This window comes from Manis pentadactyla, chromosome X (assembly GCF_030020395.1).
Source record: "Manis pentadactyla isolate mManPen7 chromosome X, mManPen7.hap1, whole genome shotgun sequence".
NCBI classification, from domain to species: domain Eukaryota; kingdom Metazoa; phylum Chordata; class Mammalia; order Pholidota; family Manidae; genus Manis; species Manis pentadactyla.
The window spans coordinates 25,185,370-25,210,590 of NC_080038.1; the positions used below are offsets into that span (position 1 = coordinate 25,185,370).

General features: G+C 41.1%; 1 protein-coding gene across 11 annotated transcripts in view; it reads right to left on the reverse strand.

Annotated features, from left to right (window-relative positions):
* DMD (dystrophin) overlaps positions 1 to 25,221 on the reverse strand; it is a 2,193,636-nt gene that overhangs the window by 66,828 nt on the left and 2,101,587 nt on the right. For all 11 annotated transcript variants that reach the window (XM_036917975.2, XM_057495970.1, XM_057495969.1 and 8 more), the window contains 4 exons: positions 19,471 to 19,545; positions 8,494 to 8,695; positions 6,164 to 6,249; positions 3,885 to 4,042 (listed from right to left, as the gene is read on the reverse strand). In XM_036917975.2, the coding sequence (XP_036773870.2) occupies positions 3,885 to 4,042; positions 6,164 to 6,249; positions 8,494 to 8,695; positions 19,471 to 19,545 (521 nt within the window). The remainder of the gene's footprint in view (positions 1 to 3,884; positions 4,043 to 6,163; positions 6,250 to 8,493; positions 8,696 to 19,470; positions 19,546 to 25,221) is intronic.

A 25,221-nucleotide genomic window follows, 5' to 3' on the forward strand; every position in this document is an offset into this window, starting at 1 on the left:
AGGGAACTTGGGCCTGATGTCTGGTTCTGGCAAGCTATAATTGCTCAGTGCAGAATATATTCATTCTGCCTCTCTGGGCTTCAGTTACCTCATTTGAACACAGAGATGTGGACAATCTCCAAGGTTCCTTTGGGCAGTCTGTGTGACTCATTGCCAGGGCAGGACCAATTGACTGTGTCCATGGGGACGTTTCCATGGCATATCGGAAGAGGAACCACCTGATGATGCATTAATTGAAACTCACTCACAAAAACAAACTAACTTCAAAACTTTACTTCTACTACTACCCCAAGAGCCAATTTCCCAGCAAATGTATCGACTGCAGTACATTTCTGATGCAGAAACATCCTGGAGCTTCATTCACTAGCAGGGAAGATACCACTGTTGAATCCAGAAATTTACAGTGCATTGTCTGTTTGAATCTCCACAAATAATGCCTTCATTTCTTGGCTTAATGGTTAATTTCTTGAAGGATCTCTACTGACTTTTAAATAGGCGAAACATTTTATTTGGGCTTGATGGCAATTTCCTTTTCTAATTTTGGGTTTTTTTTTCTTATTATGATAAAATATACATATCACAAAACTTATTTGCTATCTTGTAAGGGTACAGTTTGGTGGTTTTAAGTACACTGACATCATTGTGCAGCCATCACCACCTCCCATCTCCAGAACGGAGGGGCGTGGATACGAGCTGCGGAAACCTTTGGAAGCCTCTTCAGTGAGCACTGAACAGGGAAACACACCTCTCTCCCTGCCACTACTAGGCCCTGGTCTGAATCAGAAGCTACATTTTTCTAACTGCCGACTTGAAAAGAAGTACGTTTTTCAATTGGTGACAAGAAAAGGAGGAAAATAAAAGGACAACGGTCTGAAGCCAACTTCTCCTTCTGCTGCACAAGGAATGTGTTTCTAAGAGAAACCGGGACTTATCTGCTATTTCCTGAGGCTGGCAGGAGCGGCAGCCTTTGAGCACAAGCTTGCTGCAGGAGCCAGCCCGGCCCCATTCCCAGGGTCTCACAGCTCAAACGAAGGGCAGAGGGCATTTGACTCCTGTTATCTTACCCGACAGCAGATATTGCATCTGCATGCGTGTTGTGCCATGAAAGGCAAGGTGACTGCCAGAGCACCTGTCTGAGGGAAAGCCTGCCAGGCCCAGGGCGCCGGTTCTGAATGATGGATCTCCTCAAGCTGACTGCAAATTACAACAAAGTTGAGAGGCTTCCCGAATCTCAGTAATATAAACCTGGCCCAGCTCTATATAGACAGAGTATGCACAGAATCTTACTAGAAACGTCCTATTTGCCAATAGCCACCCTCTCAAAATGAGGAGGCATCTTGGATTCTAGTAGGGACCCAGGATAAATGCCTGTTCTTTCACCTTGGAAGGCTGAAGAACAGCAGTATGAAATGTGTATATTGAGGAACAAGGTGGTCATTGGGGAAGAGGACACTGGACTAGGAATCAAGCTCTTCTGCCATCTGTGGGACTTCAGGGGCACAGATATATGGTCTAGCCACTTAAACAATAAAAACAGGCCCCCCAAAGCCTGCCTATTTTATTCTTCTCAAAGGACTAGTGAGGATTGAATGAGAGAATCCATGTGAACGAAGGTAAAGAATGATTATCAGTAGCAGTAGTAACAATATTCTTTACAAGCACAGTAGGTGCACATGGTAGGGAGATGCTGTTTTCACGGTACTGCCAGGAAACTGTGGGCAGTTATGGAAACAGATTGGAAAGGTTTGAGTGTTAGAGGACTTAGGATTTCTTCAGTGGACAGTGGAAAGAAACTGAAGATTTCTAAGGAGGGTGTCATACAGTGAATACACTTCTCTAAAAACACCAACGAAAGGGACCAGGGGATGGAGAGAAGGCTTGCCAGGAAGATGGTGTAATGACCTACGCATGTGCTGAGAAGCCTGAACACAGTTCAGAGCTGAAATGAGAAAGAATCAAACCAAAGATGTGTCTTTCCCTTAAAAAAAGTTTGTACTTTACTTATTTTTTTCCTAATTCTAGAAAGAAGAAAATGCAAAATAGGAGAGAAGAAAAGAAAAACCACCTATTTCCACTTTAACATCTTGACCAATTTTCTCCCCGTTTCACAAAAGCCATTCCCAAGAGCTTGGAGACTGGCTAGCCAGGGCACATTCAATAAGTATGTGACGCTAGATTGAGTTCAAAGTGTTGACACTGAGAAGAAGGACATGGAGTTGGGGGGCAAGGGGGTGCCTAGCAGAAGTATGGAAGTGGCCTGGACCTGGCTCCTGATAAGGGGACAGCACTTGGGAAAGTAGAACTTCTGTTCAACCACCCCTTGTTCCAACAACCAAATTCAGGGTGGCCAGAGACTACATCTCACCTATTCCCACCACAAAAGAGAAATCACTATGTGATGTGATAGAGGTGCTAACTAATTACTCCAACAGCAATCACATCACAGTATATAAATGGAGCAAAGCAATGTGTTGTACAACTTAAATTTATACCATGTTATATGTCAGATATATTTCAATTAAAATAAGGGAGAGCAAGCCAGTCTGCAGTGAGAGCAGTGATAGTCTGTTCACATTTTAGGAGGTTTGAGCATGAGGTGGAAAAAAATGCATGCATTTCTCTACATTTATCTTACATTTACAGCTAATGTGCCCTAATTTTCGGCACATTTCAATCCAATTTCGCCAAACAATCCAAACAGTATATCCAGCTCTACATAAGTGAGCTTATTATAAGTGTATTTAGTTAATTTTCCCAGTTAACTATTAAGCAAATGCCCTAAAATGCTTAAAACATCTTTCAAACTGCCTTAAACATTTAAATATTTGCAATGTTGTGCCCAGGAGGCCTTCTATAGTTTTAGCTGAGTCTGTGGTCCATGGTTATAGGTCTAGTCCAGTTATCTCTACAGCTAGCTCTAATGTTAATGGGATTAGAATGGATTGAGAAACCCAATAAAACAAAAACAGCTCTTTGTCATTAAAAAACAGAAAAAAAAATGTAACACTGTGAATAATGTGATACTGCAAATATCTCACTCCCTCAGTGTGGTGGTATTAACAATCTGAAACAACTCTGACAAAATGCCATCTGGTAATAGGTATCAAAAGTCATAAAACTCTTTTTATCTTTTAGTCTGGTAATCCCATTCCGGAGAATTTATCCTAAGGGAAAAACTTCAAAGAACAGAGCTAAGTGCATAAACATGTTCATTGTGGCATTATTTACCTCATCAAAAAACAGAAACAACCTAAATGTCTACCAATGGAGCACTCTCAGACATTTGGGAGGGAGAGGGTATTTCTGTGACACTGCTCATGGTGTGGAAAAGGCACAGGATAAGACAGAGAATGGACAGGAGTGTGCTGAGCTAGTGATGGACAGCAGAGGACAGACCTCTGACCTTAGTATAAGATTATGGGAAATTACCATTCAGGCCTATTTGAATGGGAGAGGAATGTCGAAAAAATGGTCGCTGTGTCAACTATTTACACAGCCATTGAAAAGGAGGCCATAATGATAGAACTGGGTTTTTAAAAAGCTGAGACTAAGAGACTCACCTACAAAGGTTCTTTTCTTATTTTCAAAGAATTTCTGTGACTAGCAATTTATTTCCTCTCTTGCTGAACATCTGCAAACTCCCTTCCCTCCCAGCAACCTTAGTAACCAGGGGCCCCTGCTGCAGAGATTTCTTTTCCTTCCTCTGCACTGTCCTCTCTCCCAAAACGCAGAGTCCCAGAAGCTATTGTCAACAGAGGTTACAAATATCAAAAATTCCCTACCTATCTGCCTACAGAAGAGCTCATGTGAGAGACTCAAGTTCTGTGTTTTCATTAGTTTCTCAAATACAAAAAAATGAATACATTACTCAAGAAGTAACTTACAAATTGAAAGCAGCTCCGGACACTCGGCTCAATGTTACTGCCCCCAAAGGATGCAACTTCACCCAATTGTCTTGGGATTTGGATAGAATCATGTAGAAGGAGGCCCAGCCTACGCTGGTCACAAAATCCTGTTGAACTTGCCACTTGCTTGAAGAGGTCTACAAAAGGAAGAAGAGAACTGCAACAGTCAAAAAGCAGCAAGAAGCAGACGCTAGCAGAACCTAACGACGAACTCAATTCCGGTACCGTTTCTCAAGAGCAGCCAATATTCCCAAAGAGAGAGAGGGGTTACATCTAAGTTATGCTAATCTGGGCATTTATTATTGTTATGGGTCAAGTTAATCATCACTGTGTATATATAAAGTGGGACAACTTTTAAATAAACTACAGCCCTGCAAGAAATGCGAGTTTACATACAGTCTTGACACCCAAATTTTTCCTAAGCCAGAACACAATCCTTTGGAAAATATTTTATATATCAGCTGTAACCACTAATAAAATAAATGGTTTAGCATTAAAAACTGCATAACTGGTCCAAAGCCCCATCTCCTTTGGAACATCAGATAAAAAAAATGTACCCAAATTGGGATTTCTTTATGAGGTCGTAAGATCGTTGAGCTGCTTCTATGTGTTATTTTCTGATGCTCTACGTATTTGTGAATTAGCTCTTGACACTTTACACTGTCATTGATTTAACCTGTGTCTGTCTTATGGCTGAAGAACAATATACGCTTGAGGGTAGGGACCGTATCTTGGTCAACTGTGGGCCATAAGCATCTAGAGCAGAACCTGGCGCGGAGCAAGTGCCCAAAACACGTGGGTTCACAGGATGAATGAACATATCAAACACTTGCAATGTATGCTCTGTTCTCAGAAATTTTAATCATAGCTCGCATTCAAAGAAAAGTTGCCCAGAAAAGGTAAATCTACGAAAGCCTTTCCTAATCAGCACGCTTCAAACTCTAAGAAAGGAAATATTTTAACAAGATACCTAACTGGCAATAACAAATATGAGACTGCACACATAGCCTTTTATCATTTCTCTAAAACATACATGCGGATGATTTTTTTTTTCCAAATTATGAATTCTTTTCAAATATCCCAGTTCGAAGTTAATGTTTTTGTTTTACTAACCTCCAAACATATTCCCTTTTAGTAGTTATTTGAAACACAGGCTCAAAGTCACCTGTGATGACTCAATTTAGTATTATGAAGTGCTGGTGCTGTATCATTGATAAGGCTAGATTATCAACTAAGCTATCCTAAGTAATTACAATATTTAAATGAGGAAAGTTCACAGAAATATACTATTTTATCCAAACCACACATTTTTCAGTGGTCAACAAAAGCTGTCCAGTAATTTTTCTTGGGTTTCTAGGACGAGAAAACACATGGAAACTACAGAAAAGTGAGAGCTGAATGGCCTTGTATATTTTGAGGCCTCCTCCTGCTTTGGTGGAATGCAATCTCTCTTATCTCCTGCCTGTCCTTAAGTCCAGCACATCACATCCCTGTGTGGCTAAGGCCTCATGAGAAAATAGAAAAACAACAAGATAGGTAGGTTTCTTTAATATCCTTATCGGAAATATTTCTTAAAAGCATCAAAAGGGGAAAACCAAGTATAGGCCTTCCCAGTGGGAATGAATGGTTGCTTAGTCACCTCAACCATCTCTCCTCTAGCATTTGCTTTTAATTTGGATTTACAAATTTTAAGCAGAAGAACCCAATGGCTAATGAAAAAGAAATTCTATAAGGTGATATTTACCCTCTAAGAAATGGCAAGCTATCTGTCTCTCAAATAGTAAAACATTAGTCATGTCACAGAGCTGGATATGTCAGTAGAACCTACAATAAGATGTTTAGAAAATAAACAGTGTTTCTGGGACATGAATGCCAGATCATACTCTTTAAATAAGCACCCAAAGACCAGACAAGTAAGTGCATGGATTAAACCCTCACATTTATTTTTCTGACTTATATGAAGGGGTTAGAAAAGCAGTCTTGATCCTCTAGGAGCATGCGTTCTATTCAGACATAGTCAATGTAATGTAACATAATACTCCAGACTGGAGAAGTTAATCCTCACTCTCTATTTAAATACCTGCAATTTAATGTTTGACAGGGAACGGCACAAACCAAATTTTATGACACTCTAAAAGCAGTGCTACGTTTTACAGGAGGAACCTGCTGTCAAATAAGAACAGTATGTCATTCCCCATCTCGAGCTGGAGTAATTAGCCAACAGTAATGAAAGAATAGAGTTAATATACATGACTTACATCTGTACTTGTCTTCCAAATGGGCTTTACACAGAGAAATGATGCCAGTTTTAAAAGACAGGACCCGGATCCTCCCTGTTCGTCCCCTATTATGAATAATCAAACCAGAAAACAATTACTGACACTTCACTAGATGCTAAACATTTCTTAAAGAAAAAGTGGGAACTCTACTGACATTGTTTTATTAAACCAATTTTTTAATGAAGGAAGGATGTTAAGAACTTTTTGGAGTTCATTATCTATTTGACTGATGACCTAGAATGTGATATGGAAATTTGACTGACTCAACCGATGAATATTCACCAAGTTTTCAATTCTTAAAGGCCCTTATTTGAATTTTAACAGTAGCTCTACATAAAGGAGGAAACAATATCCTTCTATTCATCCATGGGGAGCCCCCTAGGCGAAGTCAGTAAGTGGAAGAATTACTACTGTGCACTAAGCTATTTTGGTTACAGAGGCAAATGACCTACTCTGGTTATTGAAGCCAGAAAATGACCAGCAACTAACTGCTCTGCCCTCTTCAACACTCTTTTCCATTTTCATCAGACTGCTGCTTATTGAGAAGAAAATTAATCACTTCAGGTCACATGACACATACTATGAAATAGGAACATTTATCTCCATAAGAAAAATATGACACACTCTATTAGAGAGCATTCAAATACATCATCTTAAAGAGCAATCACTGTACCAGTGCTTTAATATATTTACACTTTCACTTTACATACGAAGCTGAAATAAAGCATTCCACATAACAAACTTATTAACAAGTTCATTTAATCCATGGGAAAAAAGTAAAACTTGGAATGACAAGCTCTTCATTTTGTAGAAAATGTCGTTCAATAACTTTCAGCCTTTATTTTGTTATGGAAAGCAACTGAGCCTCAGATGTCAGTAAAAAAATTAAAGACTATAAAATAATTCTCCCATCTAGCACTTTGAAATTGCAAAGGTCCCAATCATGGTTATTTCTGGTGAACAATCTCTTCAACTTTCAACTGGTACAATTCACAATCTCTTAGTCAAAATGAAATCCTGGGTTCTAATGGCATTAGCAAAATTACTATCACTGGAAGATTTTATCATTTTCCCTTTTTAAAAAAGGCAAAGGCAAGTTTAACAAACAAACTTTATACCGTAACTGAGGTCTTCAAGGAGCTAAAATTGTCCCCAAATAATTTTCAGGCAGGTAGAAGGGAAGTTATATAGTCAGAATCCATTCGTGTGTCATTGCCAAAGAAAACGGTGCCAAAATGTATCTGAGGGGAGATCTGAATACAAACCCTTATCAAAGCAAGTGCAAGTGTATTCCCTAATGAATGCCTATCATGTTCAAGGGCTTGGTAGATAATTATCAGAATTCAGTAGCCAGGTGGTCTTGAAATTTAAAAAGCAATACCTTATCAAAACAACAAAGAAAAAGGTAAACATTTTAATCAAGGAAGTGGTAAAATCTACAACAAAGGCAAAAGCCGAAATAGTTGATAGGCAACTCCTTTCAGAAAACCTTCCCAGATTTCCAAATGAGGACATGTTCTTGTTGACTTGTGAAATGAAGCATGTCATCATTTTGAGGTCTCAGAAGAATTCAATCAAGATGAAGACCAATTCCATCTGCTTCCTCCCTCAACTGTCTTCATGAAGCCCAACGCAGAAAGTAGAACTGCGGATACCTCCTATGTGCAATCCAAAAGAAAGAAACGAGGGCTGTCCAAGAGAGAGTGAGGAATGGAAGTGCCAAGATGAAACTTTGTAGAAGTTGTTAGAAAGAACTTCCTCAGTTTGAGGAGCTGAGTTTGCCACGTGAAGGGCTTGTTTTCATTCTTTTTTTGGCTTATCAATTCAGAATCTTCTGCCGAAATCTCCCGAGTGTCAGCTAACACTAACCAGTTCTGGTGAGAGGTGTGGCAGCACCTCCAGGGACACATCCATTTCTGCCAGTGAGAGGGAGCCACCCCCCCCTCCCAGTGTGGATGGAGGAATTCCAAATACCTAGGCAAGAAGGGGAGGGAAGCCGTGGCTGCACCCTGATTCCTTCTACTGCGTGAAAAGTGAGTATCTCCGGGCTTTGTTTGTTTTCTGAGAGCAACCTACGTTCTAGCTCTTACTTCCTAGCTTATTGATATATTTTTCAGCGGTAATAAATGCAAAAATGGTTTATTACAGGGACATATTAGGTCACATGGCTCCGTGAAACTCTCACCTGGAGGACTGTATTTCTAGAAGGTCCTGCTGCAGGGGCCCCCGTTGTGATGTTAATTACACCTTCACCATTCTGTAAACTAAGCCTCCTGTGGTCGAGTCTAAAAAAAGCTTGTCATACATACGTGTCATAAACATTCAGCAGCCAATTGAGACACATATCCACGCAGAGAGGGACGTTGACCAGATTGTTGTGCTCTTGCTCCAGGCGATCATAAATAGTGGTCAAACAATTAATGATCTGCAGGATGTCCATGGGCTGGTCATTTTGCTTGAGATTGTGCTGGTCCAGGGCATCACAAGCTGCTGACAGGCTCAAGAGATCCACTGCAAAAGCCACATAAAATCACAGGTGATTCAAAGGGGAAAAGCCTCCTCTCACTGTTTTTCCTTTTCTTTTGAGAATCCTAACTATGGTTATCTCATACCCTTTAAACACCAAACCCAAACCCTACCCTCTTTTAAAGTGTTTTAGCTTCATCCCTCAGCTTTAAGTCTGACAAGTATTCAGGATCTGAGGTTGTATTCAAATCCCACTGGCACTGGGAGAAGATGTGGGTGAAGAGACAATTCCAACTCCTCAAGTGTTGGGGAGTGTCTGATAGTTCAGCGGACCGAGAGTCTTGTACAGGAACAGAGTCGTTTCCATCCGAGTAAGAAAAAAAACTGCTGTACTGGAGATTTTAAGAGTTCCTGGCAATACTTTTATTAGTATTGGAGAAGGTCCGTTTGATTAATCTGTACGGTTAGGGTTGTGTAAACTCTAGTTCCAACTATGCATTCATACTTATTTAATGTTTTTCGCCTTGAAATATCAGTCACCTCACAATCTCTCTGCTAACTTAACATTAGGTGAGAAAACAATCAACTTCACTACAATTTTCTATAAGCCAACTAAGGTAATGGCATAATACGTACAGTTTTCAGACCTTACACTCACTTATTTCTCCTTTCATCTTCAAACTGCATCTTACAATGTAATTTTCAAGTCCTCTAAGAACCTTACAAGTTTGAGGGATGGGGGGTGTCAGGGAAAGATGCTTTTCTCTAAAGCTAATTTATTAGCCAGATTGCTTTTATAACACCTTATAACACCTAAGCTGTGGTCTGAATTCTCAGTCTTTTGAGAGAAAAAAAATCAATGGGAATTAAGTAAATCTCTCTTGGCATCTAGGGGGAGGCGGCAATACAATTAGAAAAGCAACTGCAGATAAACAGGGGCCATCCCAGTCAGTAAACAGCTTGCCCAATACTAAACAGATGGAAATTTAAAGCTTTAATGTATTTCACTAGTTTATTTGTGGTTAGTTCTAATTAAATGTTAAGAGAAAAAAAAACACAAAATAGTGGTTAATACCTACGTAGGTTAATGCCTATGTAGTGCATGTTTTTCTCTTTTAAAAAGTTAAATAGCAACCTTTGAAGTTTCCCTGGAAGCATGACACAGGAGAGCTGCTGGCAGAAATGGGAGTTTCTCTTACTTTGCCATTACCGGGACTGAACCTCTGGGCTTCCAAGTACCAGTGTCCCTCATATGTCCTGGACTAGCCCTCATCCTATCAAAGCCCACTCCTTTTCATTGCTCGCAAGATAAACAAATGACCTCTTTACGTGGGAGCCAAAACTTTGTTTAAGGTGGCAGAAAGGAACAGGATTTGAGAGGGATGCAGGTAGGAAAAAGAAACATGGATTAGAAAGGTGACAATGCAAGCAGGCAGGGGGACTCGAAAGTGGGAAGACTGAGCAGGGTCTGCATGGGACGCTGGAGAGAGGCACAGAGGCGAACACTCAAGCTTGCATTCTCTCTTCTGTGGGCTCAATGTCCCCGGCGGGCACACTTTCAGTTGTGTATAGTGAGGACATTTAGACACACAGCACACTATTTCCATGAGTGAAAGAGAGGAATGGATTTCTTCCAAATACCAATATTCCCCACATGTTTCTTTACATATTGAAAGGAGCTAAGGGTGGCTCTTGCATTTTCTGTATTATTTTTTTTGTTATCCTCCCTTAACCGTTATAAATATTTTGCTTTATATCCAAGGATATGAGAACTAACTCATGAACATTTTCAGACTCACATTTTGTATTAAGAGTCTAATTTCCATGTGATGGAAACAAACCAGAAGCAAGACCGCATAATTTCTTTTCATCGGGGCTACTCACATCTCTGTACAGGGGAATGGGTAACACACAGAATCAGAAATTTGGAGTATAAATAGCTCCAGAGGGGAGCAAAGCAATTGCTCGGAAATAACAGGAGCAGAAGATGACATAGTTAGGAGAGAAATACTGTGTAGTATGCTCTGCTAAAACTGGATGTGGTTAAACTCAAGAACAGTCTATCAAAAAAGGGAACACATTTCCCAAAACAAACATATCAAACAGAGTTCGACTTTCATGGAACAATTTTGAAGAGACATCCATTTAGATATACATAGCTGATACTATGAACTTTGAAAAGAGGTGAGAAAATCAATAGGGACAATATAATTGTCATGCAGGCATGTACTTAGCTGCTCAGAACAAGCATCTTAAAGAATACATTGAGAGTTTTTGATGAAGCATTAAACATAATGATTAGGTATTCCTAGAAGCCTCAACAAGCAACCAGCAGACACAATTCTGTGAAACTAGCTTTTAGCTGAAGCTAGGAATTTCCATTTTGGGAACAAGTAACTCTCTCGATATAGATACACACATCTTTTAGTGTATTCCCCACTAGGGAATAGATTTTAAAGCTATATAAAAACCCAAGTATGTTCTAATATATCCTGTCTTTCCAAAATTATTTTTACAGCACAGGATGTTATAGGTTTTGATGCCCCTGAAGAACAGGGGCTATTTGGTGGTGCCCCTCAGGCAGGGGGCTGTGGAGGTGAGAAACAGTGGGAACAGGAGAGGAAGGACTGGCTCTCTAGGACCTTCTTTGCTGGGCAGAAAAAGCAGAAAATGGAGCGGGGAATGAGGGTGGGGAGGACTTAAGCATCAGATCCCCAATAATGGTTCCTGAGGCTCTGGTTGTGTCTAATCATCCTCTCAGCATTCCAAGTTCAAATGCTAACTCTGTTCCTTTCTGTGTATGCCACAAGTGAAGAGCAGGGCTGATTTTTTTTTTTTTGGTCTTTTATATAATCATAGGCTGTGAGAACTACAAAGTACCTTTAGAATCATTTTGCAGTTATGACAACTGAGACCAGAAATAAGGGGCCTTGCCCTGGGTATTATGGCAGGACACCCGGGGGTGCGGCAGAAAGGTGGGCCACTGAAGGTGTTGTCACAGACTTTACAGAAAAAGAAAACCCTCCCACATTCTCTACTAGAGGTAACAGTGGGATAAAAAAGCAGCACCAAAAAGTTGGCAGTAAGTCCTAAGGTACCCACACAAATCCAGGTTCATCCCATGAATCCGCCTGAGACTCTGTGTTAATATGTAAACAATCCTGTGACTTCATCAGTGCAGGCAGAGTCGGAGGAGGGACCATTGGGTAATGGCTCTGTGCTGGCCAACTCTTTTGCCCCAGCAGAAGAGACCTGTGGGAAGAGGCGGCTGTTGCCAACATCACAACCAGGCTGTGCACTTACACTGCAGGCTGAAGGGCTTTCCAAGCGAATCTTTGCCCAGCAAGAAAGTTAGAGCACTTTGATGTAGTTATCTGTGCTGGAAAGGTTAATTCCAGAGGCTCCGGAGTTGGCATGAGATGTTTCGCTAAAATAGCTATAACAACGCAGAGCCTTGATCAAAACAATGAGAAGACGTGACTTACTGTGTTGGGCTGTGTAGCCGTGGGTTACAGGTTATCACTAGTGTTTTTTGCTGGCAGTAACGGTGGCCATTTTTACCTGGTCTTGGAGAACTGTGGAAGCCACTGGGTTAGGGATTGGCTACTTTGGAAGGATATGCCCAGGTTACCGGCTATCTATAAGAAACCCTGGCTGGGATGCCAATATGTGCTCCCTGGTTTTCAAAGTGGTTTGTGCTCGCCTTGGTGGTTCTTGATCCAACAGAGAAAGTGCGTCCTGGTATAGCCCTTACCGAGAAAGGGCACTTGGGAGCCCGCACCTGGCCTCTCTGGACCCCATGCTACAAGGCACCTTGAGGGTTTGATGCGGAGCCTCGTTTTAATGCTGATGGTATAGTGTAGCCTTCTCTTGCAGTGAACTGTGTATCTGTAAGTTGTTTATATCTGTGAGTTGTTTTAGCAACTGAGACCTAACTGCTACTGCAAGCGCAATTAGGGTCGGAAGTGACATTGTTTAGAAGACCCCCTGACACACTTTAAGCTAAAAATACCGGTAAGGTATTATTTAAAAAGAAAAAAAAAGATGATTCTGATAAAATGGATGAAAATGAACCATTGATGGTTGCCAGGCCATCTCTGGTTTGAGGTAGCACAGGCTTTGCAATTGGTTATCAATAACAGAACTTTCTAGTGGCACCTGGAGATGGTAGAACCTGAACCTTAGGAGCTAATAAAATGAATTAGAAGGGAACTGCAAACTGAGGGCAGGTCTGCTGAAAACTCACTGCCTTGGCTGTGACTGCAAAAGCTCTAGTAAATTCAGCATCTCCTTTGGCTGAGTTCACCCTTTCTGGCCTGCAGGTGGAGTTCCAGCCAAGGGAACCTGGGCAACTATCACTTTTGATAAATGGGCTATGCCTGTGAGACCAATTACAATTAAAAAGATTATTCAAGTGGGGAACTTACAGGTGTTTCCTACTTCACCACATCTCCTTTTTCAATAACGTACCTAGTAGTCCCTGGACTGGGGCTACAATTAAGAGTCTCAAAGGCCGGTAGTATTTTGAAACAAGATATTACACCTATTAGTTGGAACATAAGTTTAAGAAGTCCACAGGGGCTGATGGAATGGATTACTCCTTCCCCACACCTCACTTAATTGGAGGTGACTATCACAAATGGTTTGTTGCCCAGAGGAAAGGATAACCCCATTTTTCTGTATTGATCCAATCTGACCCTTTATCACTGGGAAGACACTGAAGGGGAAGCCCTGGCATGTCTTCCCTTGCCAACAGCTAAATATGGATTCGCTCAGTGGCTGAACCCCAGGGACATACTTCATGTGTGGGCAGAAGGTTCGGATTAAAATTAATGATAAGACAGTTACCAAAGGGAAAGTGACTAGGGGTGGGGGGTGGGAAGAGAGGGATAAGGGGAATAAGGGGCACTACGATTAGCACATATAACATAGGGGGGGAGGCAAAAGGAAGGCAGTATAGCACAGAAAACAAGTAGTGACTCTGTAGCATCTTACCACGCTCATGGACCGTGACTGTAATGGAGTATGTGGAGGGGACTTGATAATGGGGGTAGTCTAGTAACCACAATGTTGCTCATGTCATTGTCCATGAATGATACCAAAACAAAAAATAAAATTAAATAAAAAATAAAAATTAATGATAAGATTGTTGCTGAAGAGAAGAAAGCCACCACATGGATGTTAAAATGGAAAATCTAATATAATGTTAGTGCCTAGAAAGAGGCTTAACATAACAGATTAGTATGCTCCCTTAGCTATCACTCAGGTGCCCCTTTAAAGAGCCAAGAAGTGAGCAGGACAGCTGACCGATCTATCCCACACACTGGATGAATCTGACTGTGACCATGACTCCGTGGAGTGATATTAAAGTGGCTATGTCTATTGGTTCCTGATTCACAGGACATTTCTCGTATTAGGGACCTGTGTTGAAAAGTACCCTTGTGTATTCCAGTCAAATCTAGAGGACACTGATTTATAATAATCTGAATGAACACTGTGTGGCCATTAATTATAATGTTTCAGAAAGGTATTGGGTGTATAGTAGAGGGTTCATATGCTGTATCTCATCTTTCATAGTATTATTTATAAGAGTAAATAGCTATTTGCTCCATTGCATGAGGAAAACCACAAATGGGTAGAGGGACAATTGGGATGCTTGGATCACTGAGGAAGAACTAAGGTTAATCTGGTGGGCCTAATTCCCTGAGATGGAAAAGCCAGAAACTTGATGGTTATAGACATGTCTGGGGCACACTCAAACCAAAGTCAATTTAGGAGTGACTACTATTCATATGATGTTAGCTTGGGAGACTCAACCCTTATGCATCTCAAGTTTATTTCCTCATCACACTGAAGATGTTAATACACAATGGCAACAACATGTCTGGTGCACCAAAGGGCATGGGAGGGAGCACTTGAAATAAAAAAAACCTTAGGATAATCAGGAACTGGGCAGGGAATACCTGGCCAGGTAGAATGAGAAAAGATAAACTGATAGAAAAGACCTTCTAGTGCAAAGAGAGCACTTCAAGGGTGCCCAATTCTAGGAGGAAAAATAAGGATGGCAAGCCTCCTCAAATGGTAACTGGAAATGGAAGCTACAAGGTGCTTTGTAACAGCTTCAGCACCAGAACGAAGGGTCAACCATTCCTTTCCTAGCATGCTTCTCCTGGGCACTGGACCAATTGTAAATGGGACTACAGGGCTTCACCTGAGAGAGAGATGGGTCCTGGCCCAGGACCCCTCTCACTGGACACCAACAGCGGTCAAACCATGTAATGTGAGGAAATTAGTTTGGCTCTGTCCTCAGGATGTTTCGAGTTCTGAAATAACCTCTGTGGAAAATAATACATGGTCTATGGGGACAGTAGATTTTTCTGGGGGAGGCATAATTACACTGGCCTCTGAGGTCCCCTTGCTGAGAGACGTCAGCTGGGGCTGTGGGTACCTACCCTGACTTCAGTGCTGTTGCCAAACTGGAGCCTTTTCCTGCAGCTGACTGGAGATTTGTCAGTCCTGCTACCGTGGGTCCTGTGACCCTTCTTTAGCAGCCAAACCCTGTCTAATGCTATCCTCAGGTGCACTGCCAAAAGGTGAGGTGCACTTGCCAAGAAGGGAGCACATTTTCCACCTGCTTTGCTGTGGTGAGGGTGAGTCCAGCAGCCATGACATGATGCAGGCAACTCCAGGCTGTACAAAATCTCTCTACTGTGTGACTCAGTTGCTGAACAGAAGCAAATTGTTCTCTATTTCTTGTCTGCAGAATTTTTATCAACCACTGTATACTTAGCCCTATGGCTGGGGCTCTGTCCAGTCCACCACACACTAATAAACTAAATCCCTGTGCTTTGTTAAGTGTATTTTTATTTCTGCTCTTAGAAGTTGACTATATTTTTAATTTTAGAAGCCACACAGCTATAGGATGTCACCAGCACTACAGAAGGAGAAAGAGAAAGCTGAGATTATCTTCTTCATAAGTTTCAATGAACCAGCCTATGAGTCCTTCTTACCAAGATTCTCTCTTTGTCTCTGCTTTTCTGTCAAGTTTAATTCTCATTCACAATGCACTGAAAGGCAGTATGGAGTCATGCAATATGAAACCGATTACAGACTGGGGACATGACAGGCCAATGGTGATGCTCACTGCTTAAATAGCAAATTCTCAATACAGGATAAAAGTATGTTATTTGAGTTTCTGTAATCCTGAAGTTTTGATAGTGAAGTGAAAAAATGAGACCAAGTGTTTACTGGCGGTAGCACTGAACATTTGCTATGTTCAATTGTAATTCAAACTCTTCACTGGCATCAGGAAATCACTGAGATAACATCATTCATTTTCATTAAAGTAAGAGTTAGTAGAAGTGACCTTTGGTTGGAAAAGCTAGTCAGGACAAGTTTTATTTGCCTGTGGCACAATAGCTCTTTATTATGGCTTCGCAGGCATAGAAATGACAAAAAGGCCGGAAGATAAACCGAAGGAAATATAAAATTAGGAGGAAATTCTTAAATCATCTACTGAACAGTTAGTTATATGACCACACATGTTTTCAGTAATAAAAGGACTGGTGAGCACTTCATACTACATTCACACTACACATGGAACCTTTCTACCATTCCTGAGAATCAGTACTGAATTTAGATAAATACACCCTAATTTTGCCATGCCTAAATCTTTTTCAAGAAAAAGAAAGTCATGCTCTGAAAGGAAATGCTGAGAGTGTCAAATCTGTTTATAAGTGGAAATTCTACATTGAGAACTTAACTTTGTTAAAAGGTTATAACCTCAAATGGCCAAAACATTTTACAGTAATATCAAATTCCCCATTTTCCCAACATCTAGAGGACATCAACATGAATTGAAATGACAGACAATAAGATACATTTGTGAACAGAATTATTTAAAACAAGAGAATGGAAAAATGCCTAAATCCCAGGTCAAAAAGAATGTTTGGGAAATGGGCAGTCATTATAACGTTTTCCATCTTGTCTACTTCTGGGCTTTTTCAAAGGATAACCTGGAATAGCAGATAATCTCTTTTGAACTTTTAGGATCTCACAGGAATATACTATATACTTTACAAAACCACTTCATAATTATCCCTTTATCAATGGAGAGCTGTATCTATGGGATGGGGCAGGGCCAGAAGAAACAGAGACAGAAGACTTTCTCTCTCCAGCCCTGTGACTTCACCCTACCCCAAAACTGCATCTTTCCAGCTACGTTACGTTAAAAGTCCCCAAGGAAATCCTAGGCTTGTGGAGCCCTTTAAAAACCACTTAAAGCTAGGCAGCTCTATAGCTGAAAAATGATAGCTTCAGACTACAAGCTATAAGGAAACGGAAGCCTAAATTTACTTCCTCTCATGCATCCAGTGCATGAAGAGGAAAAGCCTACAGTCTCTCCTTCCAAATAATTCCACTTCCAGGACACTTTTTCCTCCATCTTCATGTGAAAAACCACATGCCAGCGAGCCTTCTTGGCCACCTTTCTGTTAGCTTCCATGGAGCCCCCCAGGCAGATGCCTTCATTCCTGAAGACTTAGCAGAGGAGTCACAGGCCTCTCTTCTGCAGTTCTGGCCCTGAATCTGGATGATTTCAATACCAGCAGGGATGACTCGTGCATCACTCTAGCCTCTTAGTTCTTACACTTCCTATTCCATCTCCATGGAAATTCACATTTCTCCACCTCCATTACCCACTGATAGGGTCATATCCTGGACCTCATCACTCAGAATGGCTCCACTTCTGAAATGTTTAGCTACACTACTTTCTGACCACAGCTTCTTGACTTTCCAGCTACTTGCACATAACCTCTTCCTCTACCCCCCTGGACAGTTGGCCTCTTGACCCCTCTACCTCCTAGTTACTCACTTCCACTGGAATTCAGAGCTTCCCCTACCTAATATAGACTTGATAGACATCACTTCAATCACTTAACCACTCTTTTGCCCAAATCCTCACTTCTCTTGCCCAGTAGTCCTCTGCTCACCATCTGGCTCCTGACTGCTGAGCGTGCCTGGAAAAATACCACACTCCCGCAGACTGGTGTAGCTGTAAAATGGGCAGCCAACTCCGGGCTCCATGATACTGCTTCTCAAATTGGCACTCTCTTTTGTTTTCCACAAAGGTAAGGCTACCTTCAAAATTATTGCCTTCTGCTGTTAACTGCTGGACAGGAACTCTCCACCTTCATGCAGGGAACAGAAACCTCTACATGACATCCATCACCTTCCTGCCCCTAGGCCTCCTGAGTTATCTGGACCCACACAGATCCTTTCCTCAGCCCCACCCATTACAGTTACAGGAAGAGCTTAACTTGGACCTTCCTTCTCTTGTGTTCTGGATCACCTGCCCCATCTTCTGAGAATTCACCTTTTATTGTCTCCTTTTAAACCAATAATTTGAATCTCATTCTCTCTTCTTCTCGTTTTCATTTAAATAGAGTCAAATGTCTATCAACTCCTATGTATGTATATATCATTAACTCCTCAGCCCCTTCCAGATCACTATCCCCTCTTCCCTCCCCTTTGACAACTAAATTCCTCCAAGAACTGTCCACACTAACAGTTCTTATGCTCCCACTTTTGATTTACATTAAGCCCACTTTACCACCTCCACTATACCTCTAAAATCTTGTCAAAGTTAGGAAGGACCTCCTTGCTGCTAAAACCAATGGGCACTTTTGCCAACTTCATCTTGACTTCCTAGCAACATGTGACCTGGTGGCTGACCCCTTCCTCCTTCTTTCTATGCAGTATGTGGCACTATAACCTTTTGCTATTTTCCCTTCTTACATCTGGCCATTCCTTGGCAGTTGCCTCTTACAATACTTGTCCTCTGTCCTAAATACTCTTTTTCTTTTCACTCTACACGCTCCCTGAGCATCTGCGTGCTAGTGATTCCTAAATACTATTTATATATTTCTCCTGAGTGCCAGAGATATAAGGCCAACTCTACCAGGGGACTCCCCATTCACTCAAGACGAGCACTTAAGTAGTTTCATTAATTCTGCCTTACCTACCACATCAAATTAAGCACTAAGGCTTGTCATTTCCACTTTTTGTGTTTCTCAACTCTTTCCACTTCTCTCCATTTCTACTGTGCCAATTCAGGCCACCATGTTGCTGGTTTCAATTACTGAAACTGCGCAAGAGTTGCACAACCCTGCCCTGCCCCTCATCCGTACTCTATTCCACAGCAGGATGATGTTTCCAAATGAAAATTCCATCATGTCATCCCTTTGCATGGCTCCCTACTGACCTCTAAATGCTTTACTTCAGTTTAAAAAGCCTTTCACAATCTGCCTCCCGCTTGTCTCTCCAGCCAAATATTTCACCACAGCCTCTCTGTGGAACTCTGTGCTTAAGCCACGCTGACATATTTTCAGTTCCTGAATGCATCGCTGGCCTCCATGTGTCAGCACATGCTATTGCTTCTGACTAGAAGACTCTTTCTGTAATGAGGTCTACTTATCTTTCTGAACTCATGTAGCAAACCTTCTCTCAACCTCACCCCCACAGCTAGCTGGGGTAACTGTGTCATCCACTGTCACATGACTAAATACATGACTTTGAAATTATCTCTTCACTTTTCCTCACGGCACCCATAAAGCTTGGAAATAGGGACAATATCACTTTTTAAAAAATTACTAGGAGATTGTGGACATTCTTAATGATCTTATACAGATTCACCTGTGCCTCCAGTCTTTATGGACACGAGGTATATTCTGTATTAGACCCAAATGAAACTCTCCCAACCCACTTTTTTTTTAAAAGCTAGCAGTAACTATCAAGTATTTCAAGCAGTGGGTAGTACTCACAGCAAAGGGCCTTCTGCAGTCTCCGGAGTTTCATGGCAGTCCTGTAAGCTGAGAACCTTACATTATTCAGGTCAGCTGAAGAAAAAAGGGAGAAAAAACAAAGACCGTTTGTTATTTCATCAGCAAGCAAAGACAAAACTCCCAATGATTTGCCATTAACAACAACAACAACAACAACAATGGGTTAGGAAGAAAAAATATCTCCCTTATGTCCCAGGTTTCGAGGTATGAAATTCTGTCAAAGTCAGGAAAGGAAAAAAATGCATGTCTTATTATTTCTTGATAATCAGGAAAGCTAAGTTCTATCAAGGAGTACAGTGACATAGCCTGCAGGGTGTTCATATGGTCCTTGTTTCCAAAAGGGAAAAGAAGGACAGGTATGTTTTCCTAGACATAATCTTGGCTCTCTTGCAGTGAATTTTGCTACACAAGAAAAAAGAGAAGAAGCAAAGTATTATTACAATAGTTCTTAGAACTTAACAATTAAGTGGTGCTGTAACATCCTTTTCTGATTATACATGTTGAACATGCTCACTTTGGAAAACTTAGAAGTTAAATGAAAATATAAAATCAAGTAAATCATCTACAATCCTATTATTACCCAAAGATATTCACTGTTAACGTTTTGAGAATTTCTTACCCAACCTATGTGTCTGTCTGTGTGTGTATTTAAAATATAATTGGGACTAAAATAAACATTTAATTAATATTCTAAGATGGAATCAAGCTAATGTTCAGCACAGAATAACAACTCAGCAATTTCTGCTACTGTGGTTTCTACAGTCACCTGTCTACCAAGCCGCAACTCACCTTACCTAGCAAGAAGCTATATTTAGACGATGCCCTTACTCAAGTCTGTGCAAGCCTCGATGTACACTGGGCTACATTTATTTTTTAGCGTTTCTGTGTATTCATGTTTCACGAACCAACGTCCAAAATGCTCCTTGAAGACAAGTATCCTGTCTCCTACTTCTGTCATATTTTTTAATATACAACTGCTCTCTGAAAAAGCAGGTTTCATACAGGTAGGGGACTGACCAGCCAAATGAATAAATGAACAAAAGAATGAAAGAAAGAAAAAAACACTGGCAAACATGACTAACTGCCATAATCAACGGTACCCACAAACCTATTCTAATTGGGGGTTAAGAAAGGGAAATAATTTAATCCCCATCCAAGTCACACGGGTCAACATTATTACCTTTAGGGCCCTTGCAGAAAACAAGAAATTTGAAAGAAATATGAAAACCCAAGTTGAAATTAAGGGGGAGAAAAACAATGTCTGCAATTTCCCTTAAAATATTCAGTGCTAAAATCAAAAGGCCTGACAATACTGAAAATTGGCGAGGATGGGAAGCCACTGTTAACTCTCATGCACTCATGGTGGGAATGTAAAATAGTATGACCACTTTGGAAAACCAGTTTAGAAGTTTCTTAGGAAATTAAACACTCATCTATCTCATGACCCAAATATTCTACTCCAAGATCATTACCCAAAATAAAAACATGTCCACAGAAAGATGTGTATGTGAATGTCCATAGTAGCTGTATCTCTAACAGCCAAAAACTGGAAACAAACCAATAGGAGAAAGAATAAATAATCTGTGGAATAGTCATACAATGGGATACTACTCTGCCATAAAAAGGAAGTCACCACTGATAATACAGCCACATGAACTGATCTGAAAAACATTATGCTGGGTAAAAGAAGCCACACACAAGGAGTAATACTGTTTGATTCCATTTATATGAAGTTGTAGAATAGCCAAATCTCACCCCCACTGACAGAAGGCAGGCGGGAAAAGTGGTGGCCCAGAATGGGGTGGAGTGGGTAAGGGACCACAGAGAACACAAGGGTTTTTTTTTTTAGATGATCGAAATGTTATACATCTCGACTGGTATATAGGTTATGCTAAGTGTATACGTTTGTCAAAACTCAAATTGTACAATGAAAATGGATGCATTTTATTGCCTTTAAGTTATGCCTTAATCAAGTAGATTTTAAGTTTTAATAAAACCCCTCATTGGCATATATGATGTATGTGTGTGTTAACTTAGGCTATGCTTGAGGTGGTCAGTTGTCTTAATCAGGAATACACACTCCAGGGATGGTTGGCTAGCAGCTAATCAAAAAGCCTCACTCCAGAGGCAGCCACTGTAAGTGTTTCAGATATATTTAGCTCCTATTATACTGGTGGCTTCATTAATTATCCTAATTAATGTTCGATGGCTTTGCATTGGTGATATTAGTGGCTTATAAAATATGAGGACTGTCAAAAAAAAAGTTTAGAAACAGTCCCAGCCCTTACATTAATAGGGGGAAGAAGAATCTAGCAGGCCTTCCACCTTTAGAAAACGTGCCCTAGGCTAGATTTCAAAATGTCCAGCCGGGATTCATTGGGTTCTTAGTTGCCTGAATTCAATTAGATGGTTGACGAGATCCTGCTGTTAGAGCGGTGGCTCTCAAACTTGGGAGATACCAGAATCACCTGGAGGGTTAAAAATGCAGATTTCCAGGCCATTCTCCCAGATTTTCTGATTCTGTAGGTCTAGGGTGGGCCTAAGAATGTGCGTCTCTGACAAGTTTCCAGGTGATGCCCATGCCGCTAGTCCAGGGAACACACTTTCAGAACCATTGTGTTAGCGGCCCACGGCCAGTGTGGATTGTGAGGCTCTCATGTCAAACACTCAAAAAGGCAGAGCAGTGATATCACTGGGCTTGTGGCATAGGCTTTAAGACGGTTTTGTGCTCTGTGCCTAGTAAGTGCTCACAGGTGGTAGAGCTTGCTGAGACCTGCCTTCACTATAAGCTGGTAGCCGAGATGTGAATAAGAAGGCAACCTTCACACTACCTCTCACCAGGCGTGGCTGCCAACACCTAGCAAAGAGAACCTGTGTGGGTCCGTGTTACCCAAAGTGTGATTCAAGGACCTACAGCATCAGCATCTCTTTGGAGTTTGTTAGAAATGCAGAATCTTAGGCCCCAATAGGATCTACGAATCAGGACCAACATTTTAGCAAGACCACCAGGTGATTCATGTGCACCTTCAAGTACAATCCAGTCTTTAATTGTACATTTTAATAAAGGTTCTTGTTCCAGTTCAAGTATAAACTCTGTATAAAGACCTATATTGTCTTCCTTCTACCTTCCTATACTCCATTTTGTGAAATTTTTAGATTATTTAATGACTATTATAGTCACCTCAACGAAAAACTCACCTCTGGGATATATTTGTGGGTCTCTTGTTTCTGATGAACACCAATAAAGGGTATTCACTAGATTACAAATGTTTAAAAGTGCCTTGAAAGGCTATAGGTATATTCCCTCTTCTTGAGGAGAATTAATTTTCCCTAGACCTTGTTATTTGGTGAGTAGAACTTGATTTACCTGGGTCCCTCAGATTGTACTTGATTCTCTTGCTACCAAGAATTATGGTTCTTCCTTTGTCTGTTTCCCCCAGTCCTCACTGCTTATCTTTTTGAGTGGTCTCAGCCAACTCATGGTATGAGTTGTCTTGTGCAACTAATCCACCAGAAACGAATTCCTATCCTCCCCTCCAGGCTGTAACACCATTCACCAATATGACCAGACCTTCCCTGTATTGCTAATGCAGAGTTCCTTCACACACCCTCAGAAAGGAGCCCCTTTGGGTCTGTAAAATAAATGACATAGAGACACCAAAATCCACTTCTAGGCAAGTACAGATCACTTTTCCCTTAACACCAGCCGGTAGCAGTTTCCAAGGAAAAGGCCTCCAACTCCAAATTTCCTTCCATTCATTTACATATGGAAAAGTACAGAGTGTGAACTATATGTCAATCAAATATCTTGGCAGAACTACCCTCTGCAAATCAGTATGTAAATCAAACACACTGGCAAAAACTTCCTCTTCTTTTTCCCTTTCTTTCTAACTCTCCTTTTCACTTGTCTCTTAACTCTCACTGGTCTAGTTTCCTACTATCTTCCTTCTTTCATAAAACTAAGATCCCTCTCTTATGATCCCAATCCTATCCCTGCTTTCTAGTTTTCCTGTTCTGTTGTGAACCCGGAACAAATAGTCTAAATGCAGTCAGAAGCTCCATGCAAACCTCACAGTTCATATCAAGAACCGGCAAAATGCAGGACCTAGAGATCCAAGAGAGAGGCAAGGATGATCTGATTCTTTCAGGGCGTGGTTCATTACGGAATACTATCCGAGACAAGCATCTGGAACATTCCTGCTGCAGGAGTGCTCTCAGCTTCCCTAAAGCAGTCCAAACTTTCTTTCCTTCCAAATTCTTCTATATGGCACATTCCGCCTCAAGTTCATCCTCCCTGACACCCTTTCAGCATTACCCCCAACCTACTGCAGGGAACATGCCTCCCGCCACCAGTTTTTATGCACCATGGTCCAAACAGTTCTCACACAGTGATTCAGGATTAACAAAAGAAAGATGCTGGAAAATGTCTAGTTTGCATCATAACACAATAGAAGCCATACAAATTTATATCCAGTAACCACCAGTGAATTGCAATGGAATTCTGGGACTTACGCAAGAGAGTTACCCATCTGTGTTGTTTGAGTCTGCATGTGTTGCTATGAATTCGCAGCACTGCTCCCTCTGGTTTACAGCTGGAAGAGATAAGACTCTGCCATGTGCAAGTACGTAGGATGCACACAGAAACCTCAAGATGCCGTGTAGCTGCGGATAACATGACACTGTCCTGGGCTGCGGCTGGCACTGACCTTGTAGCTAAGTATCTAAAGTATGCATATGGAATGGAGCTAAAGCTCCCATCATAAGCCCCCGGGGGTGGGGGGCGGGCCTCCACTTCCCCTGGGAGCTGCCTTCCCAGGACTTGGATCCAAGTTGTGTAATAAGTTCACGAGCTCTCACAACCGGAAGCAAGAGGAGTGAGTCTATCCAAGAAACGAGTCACACAATGTTTCCATGGCAGCTGGTGGAAAGCCACACTTCAGGATAAAAATGCTGAACTCTACATTCTTCTTCATGACTTGAATTATTTTACCCAGGGCTAGTTCTAGCCTAAAAATAGAGAAATCTAGAAAAATAAGGAACAAGGGCAAAGAGCAAACCACTACCCTCTCAAGTTGAATCACCAGCTAACGAAGTGATGGTCCATTTGGCTTTTATTTTGAGGCGCAAAATGAGTAATAGGTTTTTTTTGATCCTTTGTTTAGCCTATGAATTCTCTTGACTTTGGTAAATAATTCTGTTTTACGATTTTTTACTGTCATTCCGTGGAAGGTAGTGGTAAATGGTGTCAAATTCAGCAGAAAAGAGCAATGATTGATCAAGTTTGAGTCACCAATCTACACACTGGACATGCTCTTGCAAAAATAGTGAAAAACACCTTAGTATTTTAAAGTCTTGGAAAATCTAGAAAATATTATAGAACTAAAACAGTAAGCCCCTTCATCTCAATTTTATTGCTGGTTTCTGCCTTTCAATCATACTTTGAAAATTATCTAGGACCGAACTGAGGTCTAGAATTTAAAAAAGGAGTATTTCAGTCCAGCTTTCCAATGGCTTGTGGAGATTTTTTGGAAAGGCCCAAAGTTTCAGTATGCAGTATGTTTATCTATTAGGTAGGAAGAATGATAATGACCTCATAAACTTAATGAGTGGAAAGAGCTGGATGGCGAAGGATTATTCCACAGATAAATTAGTGTTCTGGTTTTTGTTTCTTCCTACCCACTCTATTTCCCAGAAGAACTATAATCCATATCACTCAGGTGATGATGAGTG